The sequence below is a fragment of the Cricetulus griseus genome, chromosome 3, assembly GCF_003668045.3.
Source record: "Cricetulus griseus strain 17A/GY chromosome 3, alternate assembly CriGri-PICRH-1.0, whole genome shotgun sequence".
Classification (NCBI taxonomy): domain Eukaryota; kingdom Metazoa; phylum Chordata; class Mammalia; order Rodentia; family Cricetidae; genus Cricetulus; species Cricetulus griseus.
Window position 1 is genome coordinate 260534837 of NC_048596.1, and position 16079 is coordinate 260550915.

General features: G+C 45.6%; 1 protein-coding gene across 1 annotated transcript; it reads left to right on the forward strand.

The window, feature by feature from the left end:
• Positions 1-494: 494 nt before the first annotated feature.
• LOC100763488 (N-acetyllactosaminide beta-1,6-N-acetylglucosaminyl-transferase) lies at positions 495-1421 on the forward strand. Its single transcript, XM_035441527.1, has one exon. The coding sequence runs from the start codon at positions 495-497 to the stop codon at positions 1419-1421; it is 927 nt and encodes a 308-aa protein (XP_035297418.1).
• The last annotated feature ends 14658 nt before the right edge of the window (positions 1422-16079 follow it).

Here is a 16079-nt window from a genome sequence, read left to right on the forward strand (position 1 = left end):
CCCCGGGAGAGTAGGCAACAGAGCAGGCGAGGGAAGCAGTGAAGAAGGGCAGGAAGCCGCACGCTTAGCCCGGCTCATCCCTTCAACTTTGGCTCTTGCTGTGGTGATTGTAACAAGAGGAGGAAGAGCTAGGAGAACCCCCCCCCCCCGAGGGAAAAGAACGAAAGGCGAGGGGAGAAACTCAATTGAAAAAGGAGTAGCAGTGGGAGTGAAACACCCCGCAGATGCAAACGGGGAGGCCCAAGGAAGAGGAGGAAAAGGCTGGGCTTCAGCAACCTGCTGCTGGGATTTAGACAAAGGAGGTTTGAGAGAGGCGGGATCAGATTCTAATACCAGCTCGAGGAGAGAGCCAGCAGCTGGGCTCGGGAAGATGAAACGGCCGGAATTCACAGTGGCTGGAGCATGTACCACAGCGAAAGCTCCCAGGGAAAAGTAAGTCTGGGAAGGGATCTACAGAGCTTGACCGGCTCTGACATCTCGCCCCTCTTTAAGGCATGCCTCCATCCTTGCGTTACCCCTTCATAGTCTCTGTGACCACTGTCATCGTTTTTATTGTGCTCTACGTGTTAAGTTTTGGGGCAGATCAAAGCTACCAGAAACTGAACATCTCAGACTCGGTGATGCTGACTCAGGTATGCACATCCTTTATCAAAGGGAGAAGCCTTTTCCCGTGGAGAAACAAACTAATGATCCATGAGAAACCTTCTTGCACAGAATATGTGACCCAAAGCCACTATATCACAGCCCCTTTATCTCAGGAAGAGGTGGAATTTCCTTTGGCATATGTCATGGTCATCCATCACAATTTTGACACCTTTGCAAGGCTCTTCAGGGCTATCTTCATGCCTCAAAATATCTACTGTGTTCATGTGGACGAAAAGGCAACAGCCGAATTCAAAGGCGCAGTGGAGCAGTTAGTGAGCTGTTTCCCCAATGCCTTTATGGCCTCTAAGATGGAGCCCGTGGTCTACGGTGGGATCTCCCGGCTCCAAGCTGACCTGAACTGCATCAAGGATCTGTCCACCTCCGAGGTCCCCTGGAAATACGCCATCAACACCTGTGGGCAGGACTTCCCCCTGAAAACCAACAAGGAAATAGTTCAATACCTGAAAGGGCTTAAGGGGAAGAATCTCACTCCAGGGGTCCTGCCTCCAGCTCACGCAATTGGAAGGACCAAGTATGTCCACCGGGAACACCTGAGCAAAGAGCTTTCCTATGTGATCAGAACCACCGCCCTGAAGCCTCCACCTCCCCACAACCTCACCATTTACTTTGGCTCTGCCTACGTGGCTCTATCAAGAGAGTTTGTCAACTTTGTTCTCCATGACCCTCGGGCAGTTGATCTGCTCCATTGGTCCAAAGACACGTTCAGTCCTGATGAGCACTTCTGGGTGACGCTCAATAGGATTCCAGGTATGTGAGAGTCCATGTTACTTACAAAGGAATACCTGCAGGTCTCCTTATGCACAGGTGCCACATTTCAGGTTCAACCCATCGTGGATGGGAAATATTCATGAAAAAAACAAGGTGCCTGTGTTGAGTATACGTCAACTTTCTTGTTATGACTCCTAAAACAATGCAGCTTGATGATTATCACATGGCATTTCCACTGAGTTAGGGGTTATAAGTCATGCGGAGAACATATCACTCTGCAGGAGGATGTGTGTGTATAGGTCGTATGAAAATGTTACAGCATTTGACATAAAGGACTCATATCCACAAGCTTTCATCACCCAAACGGGGCCCTGGAACCAATTCCCCAGGGATGCGGAGGGGGTGGCTTTGTTTAAAAGACTTTTGAAGAATCTGCCTCTTTAAAAAAAAAAAAAGAAAGAAAGAAAGAAAAGAAAAGAATTAGAGATGGAGACCGCAGTGTAGAGCCCTCTCCTTAGTTCTTTATGAGTGCCCATGATGCTGTTTGTGGGATCATTCCCAAGCAATGCCTTCCCTAGTGTCACTGGAGGCTTACGTCTGTTGCAGTCATCTCTTATACTGTGTTTAGTTCATACTGGAAGTTTTCCTTCTCCACACACAGATTTATCAGACTTCGTCTTAGCCCAAGGTCTTTACCTGAGCCACCTTCCTGCCTATCCCCAGAATCACATATCTTCCTTCTCACCTACCAGACCACAGCTGTCCAAGGAGGGCTACTCTGGCCAACTGCCTGCTCCCTCCCCACCCACAGTCATGTGCCAGCACACTGCCCAGTTTTCCCTGCAGAGTCGATATGCAGAACAATCATTTATCCTGATCTGCATGAATTTGCTGCTGGTCTTTTCTGTGGGAGCTCCACGAAGTTGAGGTCATTTTCTGACTCAATGACCGCTAGGTTCTCAATGAGTAGATCACATAGTAAATGTTCAGTAAGTTTGTGTCAGATGAAAGGGTGTGAGCAGGCAGGTGATGAATGAACACACGGCAACACATGCGTGGGGCTTTACTATGTATGGGGCCGTAGCTGACTTCGGAAGATGCAGAATGCTGAGAGATATTTGGATTTGTGTAAATATCATTACACTGTGATATGTACACATACATACATACACACACACACACACACACAGAAAGAGAGAGAGAGAGAGAGAAAGAGAGAGAGAGAGAAACAGACAGACAGACAGACAGACAGACAGAAAGAGCCTGGGGCTGGAGAGATGCCTTAGCAGTTAAGAGTACACACTGCTCTTCCAGAGGACCAGAGTTGAGTTAATTCCTGGCACCCATGTACGGTGTCTCAGCAACCATCTGCTACTCCAGCCCCAGAGATCTGACTCTGGCCTCCACAGCCACCTGCACTCACATGCAAGTACTTGCACAGCAGACATACTCACATACAGGTAATTTAAGAAGTAAATTGTGTGTAAAAAAAAAAAAAAAAAAAAGCAAAACCTCACGTTTTACTTCATATAAATAATGAGATTCCAAGACAAAAATCTCTTCCTTCTCATCAAAATGTTTTTACCTTTAATAATTGACTAGATAAGCTATTTTATTACAATTTTATTTATTTTTGTGGGGAGGCAGAGTATGTAACAGCACAGTGTCATATTCTATATCCAAAGAAACCAAATTTGGTCACTTGTCCTCAATAAGTCAACTAGCACAGCCACATTAACAGTAAAAAGCAGAAAGAAATTTATTATCTGTGGCCACCGTGGAGAGAGGGGACGCAGGGCATCACTAGATCTCTTTAACCCCGAGTTCAATGATGAGGACAGCTTTGGGGAGTTGGCTTCCTCCTTCCACCATGTGGCTTCTGGGAATCAAACTTTAGTCAATGTTGGCATGCAGCAGGTGCCTTAATCTGCTGAGCCATCTTGCTAGCCCTGAACCGTGCTCCTCAAAAACTATGTGATAGCATTGCTTTGGAAGGCAACAGCATGCTTTGGACTCAGTGAAAAAGACAAATGGATTGCTAATGAGCTAGACAGCGCTATTACAGCGAGAGAAAAGCAATCATTGTTCTGCCATTGGGGGAATGCCAAGTTGGGAATGCTGGTAAGTGCTCTGGGGCAGCAGGGCAGGGCTTGCTGGGTAATAAACATATCCATGTTCTGGAAAATACCAGGGGGGTTGGTCTCTGGATCCCAGTGTGACTGGCTGAGCCACCTAGCTTAGGTTCAGCACGCCCTATCATCTTTTCACCCTTGATCTATTGTATCTATTACTGGCATGTAATTTGGGGACATTAAGCACTTAGAAGCTGATTTTCATAATTAAATATTTATCCCTTTTCTATTTCCAGTATTCTCTTAAAATTCATGAGACTTGGAGTCTATCCATGTGCACCTTGGGTATAGTACTGGGTGAGATAAGGTCATTATGTAACTCCACCAAAGAAGGGCTTGTCACGTTTATTAAAATGGAGAAAGAGATGACCAGGTGTGGTGGCACATGCCTATACTCTCAACACTCAGGAGAGGACTAGCAGGATGTGAGTCCAAAGACAGCCAGCTTAGACATCAGGGCCCTGCCTCAGAAACAAGGGAGGAGAGAAGGAGGAAGGGAGGCAGAAGTGAAATTGGGTTTGGGGTTTTGTTAAATATCTGCAAGGGGTGTCCAGTTTGATCTATGCCACATCAGTTTAAAAAAATCAAGGACAAGAGGGCTGGAGAGATGGCTCAGTGGTTAGGGGCACTGGTTGCTCTTCCAGATGACCAGGGTTCAATTCCCAGCATGGCAGCTCACAACTGTCTGTAACTCTAGTTCCAAAGGGTCCGACACCTTCATACAGACATACATTCAGGGAAAACACCAATGAATATAAAACAAAAGAAAAAATTTTTTAAAAAGCAAGGACAGAAGAGCTGGAGGCTCCCTTGAACCCAGAAATTTTAGGGGTGGGGTTTTGAGACAGGGTTTCTCTGTGGCTTTGGAGGCTGTCCTGGAACTAGCTCTTGTAGACCAGGCTGGTCTCCAACTCACAGAGATGCACCTGCCTCTGCCTCCCGAGTGCTGGGATTAAAGGCGTGCACCACCACCGCCCGGCTTGAGCCCAGAAATTTGAGGCTACTCTGGGCATCATAACAAGGCTTCATCTTTAAAGTAGAATTACTAATTTAACCCAGGAGAGAAAACCTTTTTGGCTGGAGATCTTGTGATGTGGCATGCTAGCTTCTACTTTCTCACACTAACTGTGGAACCTTGAGTAAAGTGTTCAAGTTCCCCTGTCTCCAGCTACAAAAAGAGAGGCCCATGCAGAAGAATTCACTTGTTCCTGCATGTGCTTTTCTTTTCAGAAGACACAGTGCCCAGAGCACCATCGCATTTCCCACACAGCACCTGTACTAATATGGGCGGCAGTGCTTGGAGCCTGGGGGTCACACTGCCTGTTAGCTTCATTGACAGTGCTCCGTTCTCTGCAGGAGCTGAGGGAGACAGAGTCTCAGCTGAGCAGCTCGCTGTGGAGGAGGCAATGGGCAGTCCATGCCAGTGCATGAGACACACTTCAGGATAATAGGACACTTCCTGGGGTTCTGCCTTTTTCCTTTTGTTGGACAGTTGGGAGCCTCCTGGTTTAGAGGGAAAGGAAATCCTGTTTGTTAGGTGGGGCCTTCCCAAACGACAAGTGAATTGGAGCACAAACCATTAAAAGCACTCTCCAATCTTCAAATCAAGGTAAACAATCTAATCATGTGCTCAGCTGACTCTGGCATTTGACTGTGGAGCCATCTTTGTGATTTAAAATTCAGGGAGTCTGTCTGATTCTCTACCCCCAGATAGCTTTTAATGGCATGACATCCATGTCCAGCATTGTCATCTTTTAAAGGGGGCAGGGGCTACCCAATGCCCACACTTTACGTGCAGGTGCAAGCAGTGTTATTTCTTCCTTCGCAGTCCTCATCTGCTTGTCTCCTGAAGACTTCAAAGTGTGTCAGTGTTAGAAAGACGCTACCCAAATGTATCACTTCCCCAAGAGAAATATGACTGAGAGGCTGAGTTGCATCGGATATGGTGTCAGAAAGCAAAGTATGAATCATTTAAGAGGCTGTGAAGAGAGGCTACTCTGAGAGGCAGCCCTATGGCACATGACATCACACTGCTCTTGCTCTCTTTTTTCTTGAGTTGTCTTTCGGTGGAGAGAATGGCTTACTTCTTGGTTTTTAATCACTGCAGTAGAAATGGTGTCTGGCTGGGGATGTAGCCTGGTGGTGTGGTATTTGTCTAGAATGTGTAATGCCCTGAGTTCCATCTCTAGCACAGAAAAACAAAAGAAAAAGTCAGGACAAAACGAAGCAAAAGATACGGCTGAAAGCTAGCCATGCTCTGTGAACTCGCCCTTTCAAAAAATTGAGGAATTGGGTTCACATAAAAATGAACCAGTGGAAAACTATGTAAGTTAATTTCTGTACAAAGACAACTATGAGGAAAAAAAAAACCCCACAAGTATCAGAATAATCTCTAAAGACAATGAGAACATCCCAGTGTGATGATGTGTTCTTTCCAACACTCTAAAAGACATTAAGAGGATGGTCTAAGGCAGGAAAGAAGGGCGTGAGTCAGAAAGAGGAGAACTAAAGAATGAGAGAGAAAACTCAAGTGCTACTTTAAGGTAAGACAGCTGGCAGTGTAGCTTGGTGGTAGGACCCTTGCCTGGCAGGAAAGGCCTTGAGATAAAGATGGAGGAGGGGGGCATGAAGGAAAGAATGGAGAGAGGGACAGAAGAAGAGGAGGAGGGCAAAAGGAGGGGTGAAGAGGAGAAGGAAGGAGAGGGGGGGTGATGGGAAGGAGGGGCAGAAGAGGAAAGGGGGTTCTGACAGGGGGAGGAGAGGAGAAGGTGTAGGAGAGGCTGGGGAGGAGTGGGTTGAGGAGAAGGAGGAAGAGAGGAGGGAGGAGAAAAAGATTATGGGGAGAAAGAGAGAGAGAAAGAAAAGGTACCTGGGAAGATCACAAAGAGGTCCAAGGGGGCCCCGGTCTCAGGCCCCCAGGAAGCCAGGGAGCATGCCTGCCATCCTGAGGTGGCTGTTGTGCACACTGGGCAGCTGACCCTTCTCCTCCAGCAGCATTCTCTCAGAGGAGGTCCAGCAGGATTCCAGGTTGCTCCGACACGAGGCAGCATCCCTTGCTGAGGCATCAACTGCCTTGACATCCAGCATTTCTGTGTTCTCACTGTTACAGGCCACCTTGAAGACAGGCTCAGTTTTTTCCGAGCTCTTCTTGTTCTGTCATATTTTGCTTTCCCTGCCCAAGACAGAGCTCTAGAAGCCACGTAACATGTCCACTCATGTTAGCTCTGTATGACCACGGAGTGTTGTTTGTTGTATTTGGGGGAGGAGCTGGGAACAAAGTCAGGTGGGCCTCATAGGATGCCACAAGAGATCTCTCCCATTGAGCCAGCCTGCCAGCCCCCCTCAGCCCTCCTGAAGATTTCTGGTTCAAGTCATGTGAAATGGATCCCCATCTATGGAAGTGTTGGCTGGTCTAGTTTTTTTTTTTTTTTTTTTTTTTCCACAGCCTGCTGGGATAGCTAAGTTGTCTTTTCTCCCTTCAGGGCAGGTCAGATTCTAAGGAAAAGGTGAAGTTAGTTTGGCTTCTGCCCTTCTCCCCCCCCCCCCCCGCCCACTCATTCCCCACCCAACAGCGTTGCTTGTTCTTGGAAGTCTCTGCTCATGAGCAATCTGCCCTTTCCCTGCCATGATTGTTTCCGTCTCTAACAGTGCTTTCATTTGCTTCTTTTCTGTTTTTGATTTCCATCTGTATATATAGTTTTCAATGCTTCTTTGTCAAACAAAGTGCTCTCCACCTTAGAAGAGACCACATGATCCCATTTCCTCCTCATATTTTAAATTCTAAAAATAACATATTTCCTACTTTGATTTATGTTGTCATTTTAACTGTGACACATTCTTTGGAGAGTGTGTTAACATTTTAGGTGGCAAGTGTCAGGAACTCAGTTCAAAGAAACTTAAACAAATCCCAGGGCTTACTCATGAAGCCACAACCCAGGGATCTGGCCTCCAAATCAAGTAGGGTCAAGGGTGAAACAAAGTGTTCAGTATCTTTCTTACAAAGTCCTCTACCCATAGGGAACCAGCCATTCCTATTTGCCCAAATCTAGGGGGTGGGAGTGGGGCATGGACTTTAATGGCTAGAACCAGGCATACCCTTGGGCAACACGGATGAGTTGGTCTCCCTTTCTCTGTCTTGTTCTAACTTAGCTTCTCTTGGGCAGATTTTCTCTACACAGTGTCAGACAGGCCAGAAATGGCTCCAGCTTTACTTGGTTGGCTGGCTTTCCTGGGAGGAAGAGAAGACCTTTTCCTGGCAATTCTAGGAACAGATCATGGAGGGAGGACCTCACATTGGTACTGCTCTGTCCCTATTACCCTCAGTAATAAAGCCAGGGGATGAAAAATGCTGACATATCTTTCTGGGGTTGTTTTCCTGCCCTGACACTAAAGGCAAAGGGCCAGCCCTGGTTCCAAATGGCACTGTGGCAGGGTGCACAAGCCTGTGGCAGGATGTTTCCTTGTCCTACATGAGAAAGCTGTTCTTATTGTCCTTACTTGGTATTAGAGGGGAACCACCTATGTGACTTTAACCACGTGAGAAATTATAACTTGGAAATGTATCCTCATGGGAAAGGCATGACCTCTTCACCATATCTTCTTCCTGCATAAAACACTTATTTTTAATATATATTATTTGGATTGTTTCTTGAAGAATTTCATACATGCATACAACAATGTATTTCAGTCATAATTACTCCTCTCCCTAACTCCTCCCAGAGCCACTCCTCAGCTCCCTACTGTTCCCAATTGCATGGCTGTTTGTTTGTTTGTTTGTTTGTTTTTATAACCTGAGTCCAATCTGTGCTTCCCAAATGCTTCTGATTGGGGGCAATCCATTAGAACATGGTCAACCTACCCAGGAGCCATATCCTTAAGGAAAATTGACTCTCTCTCCCAGAAGCCGTCACCTAGCAATAGCTCCTCTGTGAGAGGAGGGGGCCTGATCCATGCTGGAAGGCTGACTGACTTGATCTTGCTCTGATCTTGTTCAGTCAAGCACCACGGCTGTGAGTTCATGAGTGCAGCTGTCATGTCCCAGAGACACTTTCTTTGAAATCTCTCTCCTGCAACCTCTGACTCTTCCTTCCACAATAGTCCCCAAGCTTTGGTGCGCGGGTGGATGTTACAGATGTCTTGTTGTGGCAGAGTGAGTGGATGTTACAGATGTCTTGTTGTGGCAGAGCATCCCCACAGATGTTTATTCTCTGTACTTACAACTTACCAGTTGTAAGTTTCAGCATTAACCACAACATACTGCACAAAGAAACTTACCTGATGAGGTCTGAAAGCTGCACTCATCTATAAGAGAAATGTATATGTAGAGATGAGTTTGATGCTCTGTCAGTTTAGCAAAGTGATAGTAGTTAGTAGGTTCATCCCTTGGGCCTGTGAGCTCCCCAACGATGGGTTCCTAGCCAGATTTACAGTCCCAGGCATGAGTCTCTTCCTGTGGAATGGATCTTAAATCCAATCAGAAAATGGTTGGTTACCTCCATCACATTTATACCAATTGTTATATCCATGGGTGTATGTTACCATGCCACTCATTATTGTAGTTCACATGGTTCACAGCTGGAAGGAACTGTGGATGAATCCTCCCTCCCCCGAGAAGCCTACATGGCATCTTCTAGTACTATGAAAGCTAGACAGAAAGAAGGAAGGAAGCTTCCTGGTCATTATCAACATGGTCTCTCCACATCCTGTGCCTAAAGTGTGGCTTTAGCAAAAGAGCTTTGCCATTAAGCTCTGTAGACAACCAAGAGCAGTGACAATTACCTGTATTATTTTGAAGGTCTCCAGAATATACCTGACAATAACTGGAGGGATGTATCCCATACACTGGGTTTCTCATTTGGGAACCTAAATTGAGAGGGAAACTTAAGCAGGGAGAGTGATGGGAAAGTTAGGGCAGATATGGAGATAGGAGGAGATATAACTAACACTAAGAATGTTTGAAAAAGCCATATGGAAACCTACTATAGAAGCTTCCTAAATATATGCAATGTGTGTGCATATCCCTAAATATAAAACATACATATCTGTATGCATTCACAAACACACATACACATATATACATACACATACACATTCACAAGAGTTTAATTGGAATTAGCCTGCACAGGGGATAATGCTTCTCCCAGAAGCCACAGAAGTCTTGGAATCACAATGTGACTTCATTGCCTGTGAATGTACTTAGTTTGCAAGAGGATTTCTTTTTTTTTCTTAAAATATTTGTTTATTTATTTTTTTATGTGAGTGCTCTGCCTTCATGTACACCTACATGCTGGAAGAAGTCAGATCCCATTATAGATGGCTGTGAGCCACCATGTGGTTGCTGGGAATTGAACTCAAGACCTCTGGAAGAGCAGCCAGGGCACTTAATCACTGAATCATGCCTCCAGCCCCGCAAGAGGATTTCTAATGCTGGATCTCTTTCAATGCTTATAACGGTCCTATGAAAGGAGGCCTGCTATTCCCAATGTACGGATGAGGAAACTAACGTGACAGTGTATGACAGGGGAGGAGTGAAAAAGCATCAGGTATACTGGCCTGGGACTAGTGGCACAATGGTAGAGGGCTTGCTTAGGATGCTCAGGGCCCTGACTTTGAGCCCCGGAAATCACACACACACACACACACACACACACACACACACACACACACTGATACATGTGTATGAAATGTCACAGTGACACTCATGTCTTTCTAGGCTACCAAATTAAAAAAAAAAAAGAAGTAAAGAACTTGTCCAAATACAAATACTAAGTATCCCTGGTAAGAAGGAAGAACAAACAGATCCATAGAATAAACGGGGGAAAGCAAAGTAATACATTATGTACTAATTTTAAATTAAACCTGGTTTTATTAATCCTTTATTTAATTATTATAATAACTCTTAAGAGTCCAGATAATGAAAGAACAAATTCTCATTTCATTATGCTGTGGAATGGTTATATAATTGGACCCACAAGAGTTTTTCCCATTCCTCCTAATGGTCTATTTTCTCAGAAATCTTGGCTTTTTCATGTGAGAGATCCCAGAAAGGGGAAGGAAATTCACATTTACTGATCATCTGCCTATGGGTCTACATCATCTCTGTTGAATCTTCACAGGAATCCTATTGGTGGGTACTTAAATTAGTGTTGCAAATGGGAAGATGTGCTCTGGGCGGATGAGTGACAAATACACTGTGCTGCAAACACTGGAACCAGAGAAATGCACACACATCTGGTGCTGTGCTATCCACGCTCACGGATGAACTCAGATGCTTCCCTCTGCAGGTCCCTGAACTCTACCTCTGTAGACTAGGATGTCTCCCACTGCCTCTCACCCTCATGGTGGAGAGCTGGCTTTGTCTGGGATGCAGGCTTCTGAATCAGAGAGTACCAAATCAGAGTCCTGGCTCTTCCAGCCCCAGCCGTGCAATCTGCCATTTGCAAAGTTTGTTTAGAAAGCAGATTTAGTCTATATGCTAAAAGCATACATCCTGTAGCCCAAAGTTTGAACCTTGGATAGGTTACCTAGCTTTTAAGTCCCAATGTCTCCGTCTGTCAAACACATGATGAGGCTTTAGTTAGTTAGCCAGAGCTTTGAGTGAGGGCTGATGGGTTACTATTTGTGGTAACTGGAGTTCAGGTTCAGTATCCCACATCGGAAATGTCTGGATCCAAAAATGTTCCAGAGTTTAGGATGCTTAAGCCCTTAAACAAGTAAAATGTAGTGCCTTAAAGATGGGACTCAAGTCAAAACATAAATATAGTGGGAAATTACCAACACGGAGTCAGGTAGAAATATAAGGGTATTTAATAGGGAAAAGCCTTACTTACAGAGCGAACCAGCCAGCTGGTGGTAGCAGTCTGTACAGCAAGAAGCAAAAAGAGAAACCGAAACCAAAAATGCAGTCCCCCTACTCACTCTGACCACACCCTCACAAGCCTGGTCAGGTACTCCTGTAGCCAGCCCCTAAGAAGGTGTGGCTACAGCTTCCCCTACAATTCCCCTTTTAGTCTAAAAGAGGATTAAAACTTAACAGTATAAAGGTATTTAATAGGGAAAAACCTTACTTACAGAGCGAACCAGCCAGCCGGTGGTAGCAGTCTATACAGCAAGAAACAAAAAGAGAAACCGAAACCAAAAACGCAGTCCCCCTACTCACTATGACCACGCCCTCACAAGCCTGGTCAGATACTCCTGTAGCCAGCCCCTAAGAAAGGCGTGGCTACAGCTTCCCCTACACATAAATTTCATCTATGTTTTATATACATAGATAGCCTTAAGGTACTTTCATACAATATTTTTAATAATCGGGTACACAAACATCCATGGTTGAATTCTCCACTTGTGCTGCCAGTATTTAGAGTGCTTCAGACTTTGAATGTTTGGATTAGGGATGCTTAATGGAGAGCATGGCTTCATCTGTCAAGTGGTGATTCAGTCAATAGATACATATGGAGCCAGATGCTGACTAGTTATGAGTTTGACAAATAAGGTCCCTACTTTATGGAGTGAATATTCTAGAAGGGAAAGGAAGAGGATAAAATTTTTGAAGCTAAGTCAGAGAATTAGAGATTGTGGTAAGTGCTATGACACAAGAAAGGACATTCTTTTGTTGTTGTTTGTTTGCTTTTCGAGACAGGGTTTCTTTGTGTAGTCCTGAATGTCCTGGAACTTGCTTTGTAGACCAGGCTGGCCTTGAACTCACCAAGATCCACCTACCTTTGCCTCCCAAGTGCTGGGATCAAAGGCATGCGCCCCCACTGCGTGGCGAAAGGACGATCTTTAGATCAGATAGGTTACAAAATCTTCTTGGCAAGGATGGCATACATCTCCAATGGCATACATCTCCAAATGAGAGCAGGCCATGCACTCTTGGGAAGGAAGTCTCAGGCAGAGAGAATAGGGGCTGCAGAAATCCTGTGGTGAGAGAGCCGGAAAGCAGCAGTGTGGCTGTGGCAGAGGGGTTGAGGGCAAGAGCTGGGGTGGAGGTGAAGTGGGCAGAGCATGAACTCCGTAGGCTCTTGTGTGAATACTGTAGGATGGTAAATACAGACAGTGCCCTTCCCAGGGAGTAGTGGCAAGTGAAGCCAGAGACAAGGGAAGTGCCTGCCAGGCTGAGCACTAGGTATGGGCATTCAGTAAGCTGCACCTAGTCACCAGCACCCCCGGCACCAGCTGCCTCCCTGTTTCCGCCTTCCGTCAAGCATCCTATGCTCCTCTCTCTTCATCTTCTAAACCTGACTCCATTCCAGACCACTCAAAAAATGGTTTGTGTTCCACTTTTATTACGGGTGGGTGTATGTATGCCACACCACAAGTGTGGGGGGCAGAGGACAACTTACAGTCAGTTCTAGCTTCCCACTGCAGGTTCTGGGCCTCAAAATCAGGTCATCAGTCTAGTGGGACAAGTGCCTTTATCTACTAAGCCATCTCACCTCTCCTGACCACTTTGGCCTACCCTCCAGTGACAGAATGACCTTTATAAAAGCATCTCTGGTCACACGGTCACTTCTTTCCTTAGAAACATGCATCTACCCCCTACAGTGTTACATCCTAGCCTCTTTGCTGGGTCCATGATGCTCACTGCCACCTGGATTGTGGACTTGCCAGCCACTCCTCTATCTGGGCCTCATTCTGTTTCACATTTTAGTTCTACCAGATACCTTGTGGGGGCCAGCTGTGCCATGTCCATCATCCCTGTCACAATCTCTGCTATTCCCTTTGCCAGGATAGCATGTTCTGGGACATTCTTCTAGTCTCATCCATACCTAACTGGCAGATGTTTTTCTTTCCAAATACAGCTTAGAATCACATTCACCAGAAAGCCTATTCTCATTCTGCTCTGCACTCCCACACTGTGGCTGTCAGTCTTGCACCATTGTCTTAACGTTGCTCAGTAGTAAGGGGTAAAACTCATGCCCAGCTTTCCTTTAGATACACCACAAACATGGATCCACACACTAGCAATGCTTAGTGCACAGGAGCCTTACATTCATGTCATGTACACACACTGGCCTGGATGATGGCTCTTGACTTTGCCTGAGGATTGGTGCAGAAATGCCTGTTCACTCCCAATAGGGTCACAGCCCACCAGAGAAAGGATTCCAGTCAAGGAAAAGTGTGTGTGAGTAAGGGGCTACTAGCAGGAGATTACTTACAGGAACATAGGAACTGTGTCCTGGGATAGCCCAGTGACTCCTAAAAACTGTGTCCCTGGATTTCCTGTACAACTTGAGAGACTGGGCATCTGAAGACACTCTTCTTCAATAGTAACCATTTACTGTTTCTATAACATCCTGGTAGGGTCTTTAGAGTTCTGTAAGTTTGTTTTTTGGTTTTTTGCTTTGTTTTTTGGCTTTTTTTTTTCAAGACATGGTTTTTGTGTGTAGCTTTGGAGCCTGTCCTGGCACTCGCTCTGTAGACCAGACTGGCCTTGAACTCACATAGATCCACCTGCTTCGGCCTCCCAAGTGTTGGGATTAAAGTCATGTGCCACCATAGCCCGGCTGAGTTCTGTAAATTTTGCCTAGCAGTGGTGGCACTCATCTTTAATCCCAGAACTCAGAGGTGGCAGAGGCAGGCGTATCTCTGAGTTCAAGGCCAGCCTGGTCTACAAACTGAGTTCTATGACAGCCAGGGCTAAACAGAGAAATCCTGTCCAAAAAAAAAGTTCTGTAAGTTTCTTATGGGTGTCATAAGACTCCAAACCTCTCTCCTCCCTTCAGGATAGAAGTTTCAGTCCTGAGGAAACACCATAGTATTCATACACTCTAAAGTAAGATTTATTTCCTTATTTCTTCTATTTGAGTCATCACTTTGTAATCCAGTCTAACCTCAAACTCATGTTCCACTTTTCTCAGCCTTTTAAGTGCTAACATTATAGGTGTATGCCCAAATTTTACATAAATTTAAGTGGTGGGACCAGGTGGTGGTGGCACATGACTTTAATCCCAGCTCTTGGGAGGCAGATGCAGAGGCAGGCAAATCTCTGTGAGTTCGAGGCCAGCCTTGTCTACAAAGCGAGTTCTAGGACAGGTAGAACTGTTACATAGAGAAACCTTGTCTCAAAGAAAGAAAGAAAGAAAGAAAGAAAGAAAGAAAGAAAGAAAGAAAGAAAGAAAGAAAATTAAGTGGTGGGCTTGGCCTCTATTCCACCCCATGAGTCTGGGGTCCATAGAGAGGCAAGGACACTGCTCGCCACTGTGCTGTGGTGTGGTCCCAAGGCTGGTTAATGTTAAGGCACAGTGTACATCAGGGCTGGCCAGCATCTTCATCTGTTGCTCATTAGGAGAAACAGCCATCCGGAGCGAGACTAAAGGGGGAACTTGCCTGTGTTGGAATGATAGAAAGCCTACATGTCGTCTTAGTATGACACATTCCCAAGGGATTTTCCCAAAGGGATTATGAATGTCAGCATCACAGTTTTCCAGTAATACACAGACTTTGTTGCCTGGCCCCTGTGAGGATATATAAAACTGCCTTAATGGCTTGATCCAACTGAACGTATAGAGAAGCTAGCAATGGCCAAAGCCACGGAAAATTTGTTGTCTTTTTTCATGCAATTCAGTGTTCTGTCCATTGTTCACAATGCGATATGCAGAATCATTCTTCCAGAGTTGTATGGTTGTTGTTGATGCTTGTTTTCTAGAAGCTGTCTCACATTGAGAAGGCAGGTTGGATAGAAATGACAGGGAGAGATGGCTCAGCAGTTAAGAGCACTGGCTGCTCTCCAGAGAACTGAGGTTTTGTTCCCAGTAGCTATAGGGAGGCTCACAACTGTGACTCCAGGGGATCCAGTGTCCTCTTCTAGCCTCCTTGGCACAGACGTGAGGATGGTACACAGGCATATCTGCAGGCAAAACACCTACACACATAAAGTAAAAATTTAAAAGATAAGTAAGTAGAAATAAATCTATCACAGAGAAAGACAGAAGCTAGCCGTCTTTGAATTGAGAATTTGTCATGAAACTCAGCTCCCACTTCAAGATCACGACAGGGCTGTCACACTGCCAAATGGGTCAGAGTTCATGGCTTTGCTAATCCCTCATTGGTGAACTTCCACTGAGATGGATAATTTTGTCCTTTGTGTATTCTTGGTCACCAGTTTTTGAAATGATTCTGGGATACCAGCTGAGTGTAGCCTGACTGTTCTTGGAGAAATTGGAATTTGAATGAAGGAATTTGAGGGTTTTGGTGAACGTGTTCCTTAATTCTGTTCTTGGTTTCCGTTTTTGGCTCTCACTGTTCCTTGTCTCTTGGCCATCTTGACATTGGCAGCACATCTCTAAAACCATGCACAGTTCACCTGTCCCTCCTGTACGTTTTCCTTTGCTTTTGGGGTGCCTGTTTCTAATCTCCTACTCATACTTGGCAGATCCTCCCTTCCATCTGCCTCCGAGCCCCCCCACCAAACTCATGTCTTTAGTCACCACCATTATTCCTGGTAGCCAACTTCTCTCCAGCCCAGACTTGCTGCTCCCTTCCTGTCATCCAACCAGCATGTTCTGGGCATCTGCCTGTGAAGATTCCTAGTGAGTTCTGGGTTCTCACAGTTACCACCCTTATCTCAGGCCC